The 15,616-nt window shown below is 38.4% G+C and overlaps 1 protein-coding gene across 7 annotated transcripts in view; it reads left to right on the forward strand.

Annotated features, from left to right (window-relative positions):
* Positions 1 to 15,616, forward strand: part of TMC1 (transmembrane channel like 1) — a 387,898-nt gene that overhangs the window by 332,087 nt on the left and 40,195 nt on the right. For all 7 annotated transcript variants that reach the window (XR_013829012.1, XM_079925955.1, XM_079925956.1 and 4 more), the window contains 3 exons: positions 9,892 to 10,034; positions 14,456 to 14,600; positions 15,219 to 15,413. Coding sequence is in view for 6 of the 7 variants with exons in the window: in XM_079925955.1 (XP_079782081.1) it covers positions 9,892 to 10,034; positions 14,456 to 14,600; positions 15,219 to 15,413 (483 nt within the window). In the remaining variant the exon portion in view is untranslated. The remainder of the gene's footprint in view (positions 1 to 9,891; positions 10,035 to 14,455; positions 14,601 to 15,218; positions 15,414 to 15,616) is intronic.

The following is a 15,616-nucleotide window of genomic DNA, read 5'->3' on the forward strand; positions in this document are numbered from 1 at the left end:
AGTTTCCCAAAGACAGCACAGATAATGAAAGGAGACATTGAAATTTAAACTACAAGGTGGCTGACTCCAATGAAAAATTGTTTGTTGTACTCTAACATATCACCCCAAGCCTATTCCTTCTGCCCACTTTTGCCACATCTCATTCTTGAGGTCTGTCTTCAGAGGAGACTGTCACAGTCTAAAGGTTGACAAACAGCCGTTCAGTTCCTTATTTTATTGGCATCAATGGTTCTTTTAAGTAGTGATATTCCAAAGCGAGAGCGTCCTCTCTCAGGTAGTCTCAGTTCTCTAAGTTCTTTCATCTCTTATTGTACCGGCCACATTTAGAAGAGATATTTTTGTGATTCACATATGGAATGGTACATCTTTTCTTTAGGAATATTTCAGTAGTTCAAATATGTCCTTGTTTTCAGGGAGCTCCCCTTTTCAAAACTGAGGTAAAATTGACTTACAACATTATATTCGTTTCAGTTGTACAACGTAATGATTTGATATTTGTATATATTGCAAAATGGTCATCACAATAAGTCTAGTTAGCATCTGTTACTGTAGTGAGTGGCCTCATGAGTTTTATGGGTGAAAATGGGAAGATAATGAAAATATCCAAGTTTCTGGCTGGGGTAACTGGGTAGGTTGGTGGATCATTCCCTGAAATAGGAGGAACAAACAGCTTTGGAAGAACTTCTTTTTTTTAATGTTTATTTATTTATTTATTTTCTTATTAGTCGTACTTTTTTTTTTTAACATCTTTATTGGAGTATAATTGCTTTACAATGGTGTGTTAGTTTCTGCTTTATAACAAAGTGAATCAGTTATACATATACATATGTTCCCATATCTCTTCTCTCTTGCATCTCACTCCCTCCCACCCTCCCTATCCCACCCCTCTAGGTGGTTACAAAGCACCGAGCTGATCTCCCTGTGCTATGCGGCTGCTTCCCACTAGCTATCTGCTTTACGTTTGGTAGTGTATATATGTCCATGCCACTCTCTCACTTTGTCACAGCTTACCCTTCCCCCTCCCCATATCCTCAAGTCCATTCTCTAGTAGGTCTGTGTCTTTATTCCTTTCTTACTCCTAGGTTCTTCATGACATTTTTTTTTGTCTTAGATTCCATATATATGTGTTAGCATACAGTATTTGTTTTTCTCTTTCTGACTTACTTCACTCTGTATGACAGACTCTAGGCCCATCTACCTCACTACAAATAACTCAATTTCATTTCTTTTTATGGCTGAGTAATATTCCATTGTATATATGTGCCACATCTTCTTTATCCATTCATCTGATCATGGACACTTAGGTTGCTTCCATCTCCTGGCTATTGTAAATAGAGCTGCAATGAACATTTTGGTACATGACTCTTTTTGAATTATGGTTTTCTCAGGGTATATGCCCAGTAATGGGATTGCTGGGTCATATGGTAGTTCTATTTGTAGTTTTTTAAGGAACCTCCATACTGTTCTCCATAGTGGCTGTACCAATTCACATTCCCACCAGCAGTGCAAGAGTGTTCCCTTTGCTCCACACCCTCTCCAGCATTTATTGTTTCTAGATTTTTTGATGATGGCCATTCTGACCGGTGTGAGATGATATCTCATTGTAGTTTTGATTTGCATTTCTCTAATGATTAATGAAGTTGAGCATTCTTTCATGTGTTTGTTGGCAATCTGTATATCTTCTTTGGAGAAATGTCTGTGTAGGTCTTCTGCCCATTTTTGGATTGGGTTGTTTGTTTTTTTGTTATTGAGCTGCATGAGCTGCTTGTAAATTTTGGAGATTAATCCTTTGTCAGTTGCTTCATTTGAAATATTTTCTCCCATTCTGAGGGTTGTCTTTTGGTCTTGTTTATGGTTTCCTTTGCTGTGCAAAAGCTTTGAAGTTTCATTAGGTCCCATTTGTTTATGTTTGTTTTTATTTCCATTTCTCTAGGAGGTGGGTCAAAAAGGATCTTGCTGTGATTTATGTCACACAGTGTTCTGCCTATGTTTTCCTCTAAGAGTTTGATAGTTTCTGGCCTTACATTTAGGTCTTTAATCCATTTTGAGCTTATTTTTGTGTATGGTGTTAAGGAGTGTTCTAATCTCATACTTTTACATGTACCTGTCCAGTTTTCCCAGCACCACTTATTGAAGAGGCTGTCTTTTCTCCACTGTATATTCTTGCCTCCTTTATCAAAGATAAGGTGACCATATGTGCATGGGTTTATCTCTGGGCTTTCTATCCTGTTCCATTGATCTATCTTTCTGTTTTTGTGCCAGTACCATACTGTCTTGATTACTGTAGCTTTGTAGTACAGTCTGAAGTCAGGGAGCCTGATTCCTCCAGCTCCATTTTTTGTTCTCAAGATTGCTTTGGCTATTCGCGGTCTTTTGTGTTTCCATACAAATTGTGAAATTTTTTGTTCTAGTTCTGTGAAAAATGCCAGTGGTAGTTTGATAGGGATTGCATTGAATCTGTACATTGCTTTGGGTAGTAAAATCATTTTCACAATGTTGATTCTTCCAATCCAAGAACATGGCATATCTCTCCATCTATTTGTATCATCTTTAATTTCTTTCATCAGTGTCTTATAATTTTCTGCATACAGGTCTTTTGTCTCCTTAGGTACGTTTATTCCTAGATATTTTATTCTTTTTCTTGCAATGGTAAATGGGAGTGTTTTCTTAATTTCACTTTCAGATTTTTCATCATTAGTGTATAGGAATGCCAGAAATTTCTGTGCATTAATTTTGTATCCTGCTTCTTTACCAAATTCTTGATTAGCTCTAGTAGTTTGCTGGTAGCATCTTTAGGATTCTCTATGTATAGTATCATGTCATCTGCAAACAGTGACAGCTTTACTTCTTCTTTTCTGATTTGGATTCCTTTTATTTTCTTTTCTTCTCTGATTGCTGTGGCTAAAACTTCCAAAACTATGTTGAATAACAGTGGTGAGGGCTTCCCTGGTGGCACAGTGGTTGAGAGTCTGCCTGCCAAAGCAGGGGCCACGGGTTCGTGTCCTGGTCTGGGAAGATCCCACATGCCACGGAGCGGCTGGGACCGTGAGCCATAGCTGCTGAGCCTGCGCATTTGGAGCCTGTGCTCTGCAATGGGAGAGGCCACAACACTGAGAGGCCCGCCTACTGAAAAAAAAAAAAAGTGGTGAGAGTGGGCAACCTTTTCTTGTTCCTGATCTTAGTGGAAATGGTTTCAGTTTTTCACCATTGAGGACGATGTTGGCTGTGGGTTTGTCATATATGGCCTTTATTACGTTGAGGAACGTTCCCTCTATGCCTACTTTCTGCAGCGTTTTTATCATACATGGGTGTTGAATTTTGTCGAAAGCTTTCTCTGCATCTATTGAGATGATCATATGGTTTTTCTCTGTCAATTTGTTAATATGGTGTATCATGTTGATTGATTTGCATATATTGAAGAATCCTTGCATTCCTGGGATAAACCCCACTTGATCATGGTGTACGATCCTTTTAATGTGCTGTTGGATTCTGTTTGCTAGTATTTTGTTGAGGATTTTTGCATCTATGTTCATCAGGGATATTGGCCTATAGTTTTCTTTCTTTGTGACATCTTTGTCTTGTTTTGGTATCAGGGTGATGGTGGCCTCGTAGAATGAGTTTGGGAATGTTCCTCCCTCTGCTATATTTTGGAAGAGTTTGAGAAGGATAGGTGTTAGCTCTTCTCTAAATGTTTGATAGAATTCGCCTGTGAAGCCATCTGGTCCCGGGCTTTTGTTTGTTGGAAGATTTTTAATCACAGTTTCAATTTCATTACTTGTGATTGGTCTGTTCATATTTTCTGTTTCTTCCTGGTTCAGTCTTGGAAGGTTATACTTTTCTAAGAATTTGTCCATTTCTTCCAGGTTGTCCATTTTATTGGCATAGAGTTGCTTATAGTCGTCTGTTAGGATGCTTTGTATATCTGCGGTACCTGTTGTGACTTCTTTTTCATTTCTAATTTCATTGATTTGAGTCCTCTTCCTCTTTTTCTTGATGAGTCTGGCTAATGATTTATCAATTTTGTTTATCTTCTCAAAGAACCAGCTTTTAGTTTTATTGATCTTTGCTATTGTTCTCTTTGTTTCTATTTCATTTATTTCTGCTCTGATCTTTATGATTTCTTTCCTTCTGCTAACTTTGGGTTTTGTTTGTTCTTTTTTCTCTAGTTCCTTTACCTGTAAGGTTAGATTGTTTACTTGAGATTTTTCTTTTTTCTTGAGGTAGGCTTGTATAGCTATAAACTTCCCTCTTAGAACTGCTTTTGCTGCATCCCATATGTTTTGGATTGTCGTGTTTTCATTGTCCTTTGTCTCTAGGTTTTTTTTCATTTCCTCTGTGATCTCTTGGTTATTTAGTAACATCTCATTTAGCCTCCATGTTTTTGTGTATTTTACAGTATTTTTTCCTGTAAGTGATATCTAGTCTCATAGCGCTATGGTCAGAAAAGATGCTTGATATGATTTCAATTTTCTTAAATTTTACTGAGGCTTGATTTGTGACCCAAGATATGATCTATCCTGGAGAATGTTCCATGCGCATATGAGAAGAAAGTGTAATCTGCTGTTTTTGGATGGAATGTCCTATAAATATCAATTAAATCTATCTCATCTATTGTGTCATTTAAAGCTTCTGTTTCCTTATTAATTTTCCTTTTGGATGATCTGTCCATTGGTGTAAGTGAGGTGTTAAAGTCCCCCACTATTATTGTGTTACTGTCGATTTCCTCTTTTAGAGCTGTTAGCAGTTACCTTATGTATTGAGGTGCTCCTATGTTGGGTGCATATATATTTATAATTGTTATATCTTCTTGGATTGATCCCTTGATCATTATGTAGTGTCCTTCCTTGTCTCTTGTAACATTCTTTATTTTAAAGTCTATTTTATCTGATATGAGTATTGCTACTCCAGCTTTCTTTGAATTTCCATTTGCATGGAATATCTTTTTCCATCCCCTCACTTTCAGTCTGTATGTGTCCCTAGGTCTGAAGTGGGTCTCTTTTACACAGCATATATATGGGTCTTGTTTTTGTATCCATTCAGCAAGCCTGTGTCTTTTGGTTGGAGCATTTAATCCATCGACGTTTAAGGTAATTATTGATATGTATGTTCTTATTACCATTTTCTTAATTGTTTTGGGTTTGTTTTTGTAGGTCCTTTTCTTCTCTTGTGTTTCCCACTTAGAGAAGTTCCTTTAGCATTTGTTGTAGAGCTGGTTTGGTGGTGCTGAATTCTCTTAGCTTTTGCCTGTCTGTTAAGCATTTGATTTCTCCATCAAATCTGAATGAGATCCTTCCTGGGTAGAGTAATCTTGGTTGTAGTTTCTTCTGTTTCATCACTTTAAGTATATCATGCCACTCCCTTCTGGCTTGTAGAGTTTCTGCTGGGAAATCAGCTGTTAACCTTATGGGAGTTCCCATGTATGTTGTCATTTTTCCCTTGCTGCTTTCAATAATTTTTTTTTGTCTTTAATTTTTGCCAGTTTGATTGTTATGTGTCTCGGTATGTTTCTCCTTGGGTTTAGAGTCCTGTATGGGACTCTCTGCGCTTCCTGGACTTGGGTGGCTATTTCCTTTCCCATGTTAGGGAAGTTTTTGACTATAATCTCTTCAGATATTTTCTCGGGTCCTTTCTCTCTCTCTTCTCCTTCTGGGACCCCTATAATGCAAATGTTGTTGTGTTTAATGTTGTCCCAGAGGTCTCTTAAGCTGTCTTCATTTCTTTTCTTTCTTTTTTCTTTATTCTGTTCCACAGCAGTGAATTCCACGATTTTGTCTTCCAGGTCACTTATCCATTCTTCTGCCTCAGTTATTCTGCTATTGATTCCTTCTAGTGTATTTTTCATTTCAGTTATTGTATTGCTCATCTCTGTTTGTTTGTTCTTTAATTCTTCCACGTCTTTGCTAAACATTTCTTGCATCTTCTTGGTCTTTGCCGCCATTGTTTTTCTGAGGTCCTGGATCATCTTCACTATCATTATTCTGAATTGTTTTTCTGGAAGATTGCCTATCTCCATTTCATTTAGTTGTTTTTCTGGAGTTTTGTCTTGTTCATTCGTCTGGTCCATAGCCCTCTGCCTTTTCATCTTGTCTGTCTTTCTGTGAATATGGTTTTTGTTCCACAGGATGCAGGATTGTAGTTCTTCTTGCTTCTCTGGGAGAATTTTTAAAATGTAATGAGTTCAAGGTTCTTGTGGAACATCCAAGTGGAATGAGATGTGTAATGGGTATTGGGCATATGGTCTAGAATTCCCACCATTAGTGTCAGTTATGGATCATGGCACAAAAGGCAAACAGAAGTTTTCTTTACAGAAGCCAGCATGGTTAAAAAGGCAGTGTGGCATAATGAAAAGAACTCAGTCATGGGATTTAGACAGATTTGGATTTGAATCCTACCACATACTACCTGTGTGATATTAGACAACCACTCTGAGCCTTTTATGCATGGATGGGCACCAAAAAAAACTGTCTACTTCACAGCTTTTTGAAGGCCAGAGTTCACTGCCTAGGGTCCCATAGACAGGTAGAAGTTCATTCCCTCTACTGAAAATGAGAGGATCTGTGAAGGCTCAGCCCAGCTTCATTGTAATCTGCATGCTTCCTAGCCTAGAACCGTATAACATCAGTTTTATAACTCTAGATCTGGGTTGGAGCAAAAGGAAGAGAAACTCGGAGGCGAGCAAAGCATTAGATGGAACTTGGCAAGTCTGGTTGGAGAGAAGGAGGGTGGCCGGGGGCTGGATCTCAGCATGTACCACATAAGTGCCAGGCTGGCTGCTATTCTTATAAAGTTGGTCGAGGTTTGTTTTGGGTGTTGTTAGCCATTTCACTCCTTGCTTCTCTCCCAGGTCCCGAGCGTATCAGAATTTAAATGACGTCATTCCCTATCTTTCATCCACACTTGAAGCTTTCTTTAACACTAAGGTATAAATGACTGATAACAGTTCAGAGAAAAGTAGAAATATACTCCTACTAGTGTGGTACTACTTCCCTTTCACATACCCTCAGCAGTCACAGTTCACAAGTTATAGCTTCCTTTCCTACTAGTTCTGACTTAACGATTTTTTTTCAAAATAATGGTCTGACAGTTACTACAAACTAAAAAGGCTTACTAAGGATGATGAAACTCATTTACCATCATGGGGATAGAATGTTGTCTTTCACAGTGAGTATCTATTTGTAGTGAGAAACACCAAAGGGGTGGAACTCTAATATCATTTCAGGTGACACATACTTATAAAGGGGACATTTGCATGCAGAACTTTTTCTAGGGGCCTCTGTAATCCAGTCTCCCACTCCATCTGTGTATAGTATTTGGCAAATAAGTTCTCGATAAAAGTTAGTTAGATAAATAAATACATGAGTTGATTCCTAGCGACTGCAACATCAAAGCATTCTCATAGATGTGTGTCGATTTCTGTGGACTAGACCAGCTGCAGCATTCAAACAGAAATTAGAGTCTTGGTAGACAGTGTGCAAGCATGGAACCTAGAGTTGGACAGGAATTTTCTGTGCTCATTTGAAACTTGGCTCTGACTGTGGTTTCTCTGTCACAGATTTTGGGATGGGAGAGTGCTCCCACAGGGAAAGCCATGTGCGCTGACATGGAAACCGAATGGAACCTTGGCTAGGCTAGGAGTCGTTGCTATTTTAGTCACTTCCAGATGTCTGCTATTGGAGTTTTAAGGGAAAGGGAAAGATGTGTGGCGTGTGGTGGGCCACAGGGTGGAAGGGGAGGGGGAGACCTCTTTTAAGCCTTTCATTGTGTTTAAAACCACCCCTCAATATGCTACTGAGATGGATTGGATAAGACTTTTAAAAATTGTGCACTTCAACAGTACCTCCTCTTTTGTTTACATGCTTCACTGCATATGTAGAAATAGACCAACTGAAGAAACCTTTGCGAAGTAATCAGGATTCCAAAAAAGGGCTCTTACCCGCATTGGTTGTGATCTAATATTTATTGAGTGCAGCCATTGAACATAGGCTGAATGACACATACACCAGGTGAGTTAGCTGCCCCAGAAGCTACTGTGCTAACCTAACAAGCCCACCAGATGTTTGTTACATATCTACTTTCTCCTTTCATGTTATTTTGGAGGTGGCTTTTAATCCCAATACTGTCATTATGAATTAGAAAAAGAAGTCAGGTTGTAATGTTTATGTATGTGAAGATGAGGCCCTTTGAAATCTTTTCAAAAGGGGTGTCTAGATCCTTTCCAGGAGGTCCTGGCACCCACTCTGAACCAATCCAGGGGTCCAGGGACTTCTTGTTTCTTTGTTTTGCTGGGTAGATATGGCATTAGTATGATGCAAGTCCTGGTAGGCAAAGAAAGCATAGGAGAAGCAGTATAGCACAGTGGTTAAGCATATGGATTTGAATTAGACAGACCCTGTTCAGGTTCAGACTCTGTCACGTACTAGCTATGTGAACATGGACAAGTTACTTAACTTCTTTAAAGCTCAGTTTCTTCATCTGTAAAATAGGTGTAGAGCTATTGAGTCTTTTTCAGGTGGGGAAGTGATGGTAAATAACACCCCCTACCTTGTCGACCCAGGTTGTGAGCTAACCAGAAATAAGACAAAGGGTTAGACAGATGGAGGTCAGCATGACATCTTTATTATTGTTAACACTGATATTAAAGAATATGGCATCTTTTTATGGGCAAGTGGGCTTCAGAGGCAGACCTTCCTACCCAGCAGTCCTAGACCAGGACAGGATGCCCCTCACAGGGGCAGAGCACAGCATGGGATCTCAAAGGAGGAGGAAGAGTGGTGCCCCACATCATCCCCATTCCTCACCCATGCTCTACTGTCAGATGAGTCTCTCCTCCCTGGGGTTAGTATGAGGCAGTGGAGAGGGGCTGGGAGTTTTACAGTTACAGTTTTTCTCTACATGGCAAGTAACAAGTGTAGAGGAAAACGATTGCCCCTAACGGCAGCCGCTTCAAGAGAGTTCTTGTGAGGATTCTGTAAGAAGAAGTAAGGTGTTCAGCACATGCTACCGGCTCAAAAAAAATTATTGATTGATATTATTACTGCAATTATCTTCTCACTTCACAAAGCATAGTCGTTTTAAGTTATTGTCAGAGAGATGAAATCAGAGAGAAGCTGGGGAAGTGGATATATAGTAATACAGAAACAGTGCTGCCAAGCTAAGAGTGAAGGACACAGTGAATGAGAGAAGGAGAGGAAGATGAAGACTATTATAAGGGAAGCAACATCAAAATATGCCATGTTCTGTGTATAGAGAGCAGTTACTCAGGTGGCCTTGGAAGATGGTGATTCCAACCCTGGCAGATAATTTTTGGGAAACAGCATGTAATTTCATGAATAAACATGCTTGTTAGGGGATAATAGTCTTGATGAATGGAAGGTTGTGCATATTGGTTCCAATGTCATCTCACCTGCTCCTTGTTTTTGCTAAGTGTGAGCTGAGATGTGGCCTCTGTGGCTTATGAAGAACCAATGTAACTGTGGCTCAGGTGACTGGAAGTGGAAACCTGCCATGACACTTTGAGGAAGCACATTTCAGATCCTCCCCCCAATATTAAGCAGGCTCTTAAAATTGTAAATTTAATGACACCATGAAGTGTGTTTTGATATTTCAATCAGTGGGCATTTCACGGTAATGGCTCCACAGCTGAGCAAGCCTATAGTTGGTTAAAAATTTGACCTATTTAGAAGTCCCTGAATTTCAAGTAAACCAAGAGACTGTCAATCAATGTGGAAGCTGAAACAGTCACTCCATGAAGCAAAACAATAGGGCTCACGTCAGAGCCATCTCCCAAGTTTGAAAATTAATGTCATTTTGTTATTCCTCTTAGAAGTCGATCTTTTTTCTTTGAGTTGCTCTTCACAGCATCTGTTAAGTGACTTTGTTGTTGGATTTTAGGGATTGGCTCAATATTCCGTCCTCTTTTATGGCTATTACGACAATAAACGAACAATTGGATGGATGAATTTCAGACTGCCGCTATCCTATTTTCTGGTGGGGATCATGTGCATTGGATACAGCTTTCTGGTTGTCCTTAAAGAGTAAGTTTCATTGGTCTCTTGGGAAGCAAGCATTGATTTCTGGAATCAAATGGAAAAATTAACTTGAGAATTGGATTTTTTTTTTCCGTTTCATGTCTAGAGAATGCAGAGTATTTAAGAGATAAAATATGGTTTTAATACCTACACTAATGTTAGACTATTACATCTCCCAAACAAAAGGGTTGAACACAAGTGCAGGACTTTGATCATCTCACTGGGTCACAGTGATGGTTGCATGCCTATCCTGTGGTTAAGCATATTTTAAAGTTGTGCTTTTTTGTACTTTAAGGTGTGAATCAATGTTTCAAACAAGACAGGGAAGCAGCTGCTGACCCCTCTTTTTGCATACAGAGAGGTTTGTGAGTTGCAGAATCAGCTCAATAGACAGAATCTGTTGTTCTCTGTTCATTAAAACAAACAAACAAACAAACCCAGAATAATCACTCATCCAAAAAATTTCAGCTGTGTAAGACAGCAAAAACAAACGGCCCTCAACGAGACCGTCATGATCAACTATATAGTCATGTTTTATTTTTGAAGAGGATTTATTAGAGCATGGAAAAGAATTTCATTGGGGAACTGATGAAACTGCAGCTCATCCTTTCTCCCTGTCTGAAATATATTTTTAAAACCTCACTTGAAGACACTGCAGAAATCTAGCACAGTCATTTAGGGCTATAAATAATATGAATAATCCATCCTTTAGCTAATTTTCTGAACCAGTTTAGCAGGTGTTGAAACATCTCAATTAAAGTCTTCACCCTTTTATTTAACTATGCACAAGGTAAATTGGCCTTTTGCTTCATTGCAGGGAAGGACCTCTACCTGAGGGTCCAAGTCCTCTTGAGCAGGAGCTTTCTGGAACAGTCTTTGGCATGCTTTGTGTCCTGTCCCTGCCAAACTTATTGGTTCCTCCGGAGAAAACTATTATGCTTAGTTTTTAAGCCCTTTCAGGACTAGGCCTTAATGGAGATTCCATATCCAAATTCTTTATCTAGTTGTCCAAGTGTAACCAGAGACCCTAAGTATGTAAAGTATCTGTCTACCTGATCAAGTACTACCACGTTCCAAAAACTCTAAGATATTTCTAGTCTTTTGGCCATTTTGATTTGGCAGGACTAAAGTCAAGGGTACAGTTACATTACAGAGGCCTTGTGAGTATCGTTTCCATATTGGTCCTTTAGTCTCCATAGTCACTGAAGAAAGCATGTCTATGGATGTCCAAGTCCTCAGCTTCTTTTAGTGACTGTGCAGAGGCTACATACCCTAGTGGGCTCTTGAGCCGTTCTTCATGGAATCAAATACCAGCTCTAGCCCATTCTAAAAGAACTTTGACAAATTGTTCAACTGCTCTATTTTCCCGTTTCTAATAGAGGTCTAATGACACCTTGATGTTAGGATGGCTATGAGGACAAAATGAGTCAGTACATGCAAACACTTAGAACATAGTTGGCATACGGTGATTGACAAATGTTAACTGTTTTATTAGGATTATAATTCATAGGCTTATTGAAAAACCAAACAAAGCCAACATGGTAGGAATTGAGGTCATATGATAACCCCAGCAGTAGGGTAGTCACATATGGTTATGTAGTTATACATTAATAGATTTGCACATTTATTATAATAATTTTCTGGCAGATGAGTGTAAAGCATCTAGAACAGCATTATGCAAAGAACTATAAGACAAGGTACATATAATTTAAAATATTCTAGTAACTATATTAAACAAATACATAGGTGGAATATATTTTAATAATATATTTTATTTAACTCAATATATTGAAAGTATTCCTTCAACATATAATCAATCTAAAATTATTATTGAGATATTCTCTGTCTTTTTTGGTACAAAGTCTTTGAAATTTTATGTATGTTTCACACTAGTTGCATTTCAAGTGCTCAGTAACCACATATTGCTAGTAGCGAACTTATTAGCTAGTGCAGCTCTGCAGGAAATGGCAGCTTTTCCTATTAGCTCAAAGATGCCATTTAGGATAGCTGTAGGGCACAAATTCTACATTTTCCCCCTCAAAGTCATCCATGTTATGCCACCCAAACCAGCCTGATTTTGGTCCCTCCCTCCGGCAGGGGACCTTTGGTTGTTCATTACCAGATTGGCAAGTAGTTTAAGTTCACTGGCCTATATGGCAAGACAATTCCAAAGCAATTTATGACTCCTACCCCACTCCTAACCCTGGGGGCAAGGCTTGGTAGAACAACTGATGAGATATAAATGATTGTTCAGAATCTTATATCATCTATTTCCCCCACCACTGGCCCCAAACAAATACATTCTTGGAATAAACGTGAGTGGCTTTATGGGATACATGACTCAAATAAAGGGAAACTAAAACTGAATACTGACATCAACTAGGCAACTGGTGGACTTTGCCCTCTTGCCCATATTCTTTGTCTTCAGCATCCTCATCCATAAAAGGGAAGCAAATATCTATATTTGATTAATAAATAGGGAAATTGGAAGGAAAATTAGATATCCAAGAAAGCACTTTTCGATTTTAAGATAGGGTGACTAACTTTGTTGACCCAGGACTCTCCTGGCTTTAGCATTGAATCTTGTGCCCTGGAAACCTACTTAGTCCCTGGCAAAGCAAAACTTCCATCATTCCTTGCAAATTGTATGTTGAGGTAGCTTCTCAAAGATATAGTTGTTCAAAACTATAACCCCCTTGAAAAAGGAGGAATTTTTGTTTAAGTATGTACACTTTTTTTCTCTGCAGACAAGGAATGGAGCTGTACGTGAAATATTTTATAGCTATCAGGGCCATCTCTTAGTAAAAATGTGTTGTTAGCAGAGGTTGTCTTCAATATCCTTCCTCCCTTTCTTGTCACTCCCTTTTAGTATTTCACTCCCTTTCTTGTCAATTCCCACATGCTAGATGTTCCCTGTTTGCTTGTCCGGCTAGAGCTCCCTTCTCTGGAAGGCTGTCTACAGCTACAGAATCTTGCCTGTGATAGAGCTCCATTCAAGACTTATCTGTCAAGTGGTCAGTTTTACTTGAGGCCCTGCCCTTGGCTCAGTGACAGTGCAAAAAGGGGTGATGGCGTCTTAATCAAAAAAATCATTTTCTCCCTAGGTTAATCCATTGGAAATGTTTGATTTCAACCCTTTTTGACCTACAAAAAGGCACTTTGTATGGTTCAACATATTTCATGGTGTCCTAGCTTGGGTACCAGAATGAAGTCAGAAAACCTAAGCCCTTGACCCACCCCTGTGGTTTACTTCTGTATAATGGCCAGCAAATCACTTGATAATTTTATCCTTCAGCTTCCCCAACTGTAAAAAGAGAATAATATTAACTACTGTGACCTCTTGTTAAGTTTTTGAGAAGGACAAATATGATAATACACATCAATACCATTTGCAAAGGGTAAAGTGGTAGATTGATGTAAGGAATAATTATTTTTGGTTATTGTTCAAACACATTAGCCCATCTGAAATATAAAAACCTCTGTAAGGAATAGGACTAAACAGTGGGGGAATTTAGATGACCTTAGAGATACCTGCCAAACTACATTGTCAGCTTTATGTCATTGTACTCCTTTCTTTTTTCAGGTCCATATCACTGCAATATTTAAAAAACTAAAACCTTATGGGACCATTTTATAATATATATCATATAATATTTTAATTTTGCACTTTATAGTGGTAGGGGAAAAAAAGGAAGTGGAGTAAGTGGAATATAGATCCTTAGCCACTGAAGTAAGTAAATGTACTTTAAACTGTCCAAGCAAAAAAAAATTAAAACATCACTGATTAGAATATATGTAACCACTTGCTATTAAGTTGTATAAAAATCTTGATTTTTGGTCAAGAGTTGTCAAGTATGGAAAAATTCCATGCATTCAGTGTAATCACTCTTTGGAAGGAGATTCTAAGGGGAATTGGAATCTGTGAAGGAGTTTCCTGATCTGACCTGGGTTAATCCATCCCTAAGCTTCACAGGGTCTGGAAACCAACTAAAATTGTGTACAACAGTTTAAGAGTCTATACATATGTTTTTCCTGATGAGGGGACTGGTGGTTTTCACCGGATTTCTAAAGAGATCCTTATCCCACAGAAGTTTCAGAGCCTCGTATATGACCCTAGGAAAACAGTTTAGGAAAACAAATAAAAAATACGTAATTTTATATAACCTGTTTAATTGTTAAAATCATCAATGGTTAGTAGTCTTTTAATCCTGAAGGCCTGGAAAATGAACAGCTTAAAAAATTAAAACAAAAAAATATTTTTTTAATAAACTTTTATTTTCTAGTTATTAGAACAAACTTGTTTGAAAGTATATGTCTTTTAGATATTGCTTCTCCAATTTCCTTATAATTATGATGTTTTGCTATTCCCTAACCTCTCCCTTTCTGCTTGTATTCTGGCTGCTGGATTAAACTTCCTGTTTGTATAGGATGACCAAAAATATTGGTGATGATGGAGGTGGTGACGACAACAGCTTCAACTTCAGCTGGAAGGTGTTCACCAGCTGGGACTACCTGATTGGCAATCCTGAAACAGCAGACAACAAATTCAATTCTATCACAATGAACTTTAAGGTAAAAACACCAACTTCAAGAGCCTTTTCTTGGTATTTCTAAGAGTAAAATTGGAGCCATTCCAAATGGTCTAGGTAGCAAAGTATCTTGACAATTAAAAGAAAGATTAACTCATCATTTCTTCCTACCAGGATCTGGGCAGGGTTCTGATTATGACTGGAAAATGATTGATGACCCATGACAGCATTACTTCTCTCTAAATTTGGTAATAAAACAATGCCATTGGCTTGAAACAGCCAACCATTAGTAATCAGAATCAGATATTTTAAATAATAGAACAATGCTCGCTAATTATTTACAGGAATACATTAGCCCAATATTTTAAATGACTCTAAAGTATTATTTTGTAGTTGTTTTAAAAAACTGTACTAGAAGAGACTTTAGAATGAAGACTATCTTAGTAAATATTAACTCAACCAGAGTTTGTTTGTAAGAATTCTTCCTTCTCTGTCTTACTTTTTCTCACTTGCTGGCAATATTCACCTGGTTTGTGGAATCCCAGATTCAGTTTACATTTTCATTCCTCACTTTCTGATGTTTGCAGAAATAATTCCTGAGTTCATGATACTTTTTGTAGCTCAGATATTTCTTTTTTCTTTCTGTTTTGCCTGGGTACAGGAAGCTATAATAGAAGAAAGAGCAGCCCAAGCAGAAGAAAACGTCCACTTGATCAGATTCCTGAGGTTTCTTGCTAACTTCTTCGTGTTTCTAACACTTGGCGGGAGTGGATACCTCATCTTTTGGGCTGTGAAGCGATCCCAGGAATTTGCGCAGCAAGATCCTGACACCCTTGGGTGGTGGGAAAAAAATGAAGTTCGTCTCTGCATGCTTTTTATGTGCTTAGAATCTGATATTTGAGATTTTGTGGGTTGTGCTTCAATGTTGGGATATGAAATATGGCCGCTCTTTACCTATCTCTGTCATCCTGACCTGAGAGTGAACCAACCTCGGCACACGTGTCCCTATTCCAGCCTTACTTCCAAATCTGTCTACTGTCTGTTTTTCACTTTGTGACA

Source organism: Stenella coeruleoalba, assembly GCF_951394435.1.
Source record: "Stenella coeruleoalba genome assembly, chromosome: 7".
NCBI lineage: Eukaryota > Metazoa > Chordata > Mammalia > Artiodactyla > Delphinidae > Stenella > Stenella coeruleoalba.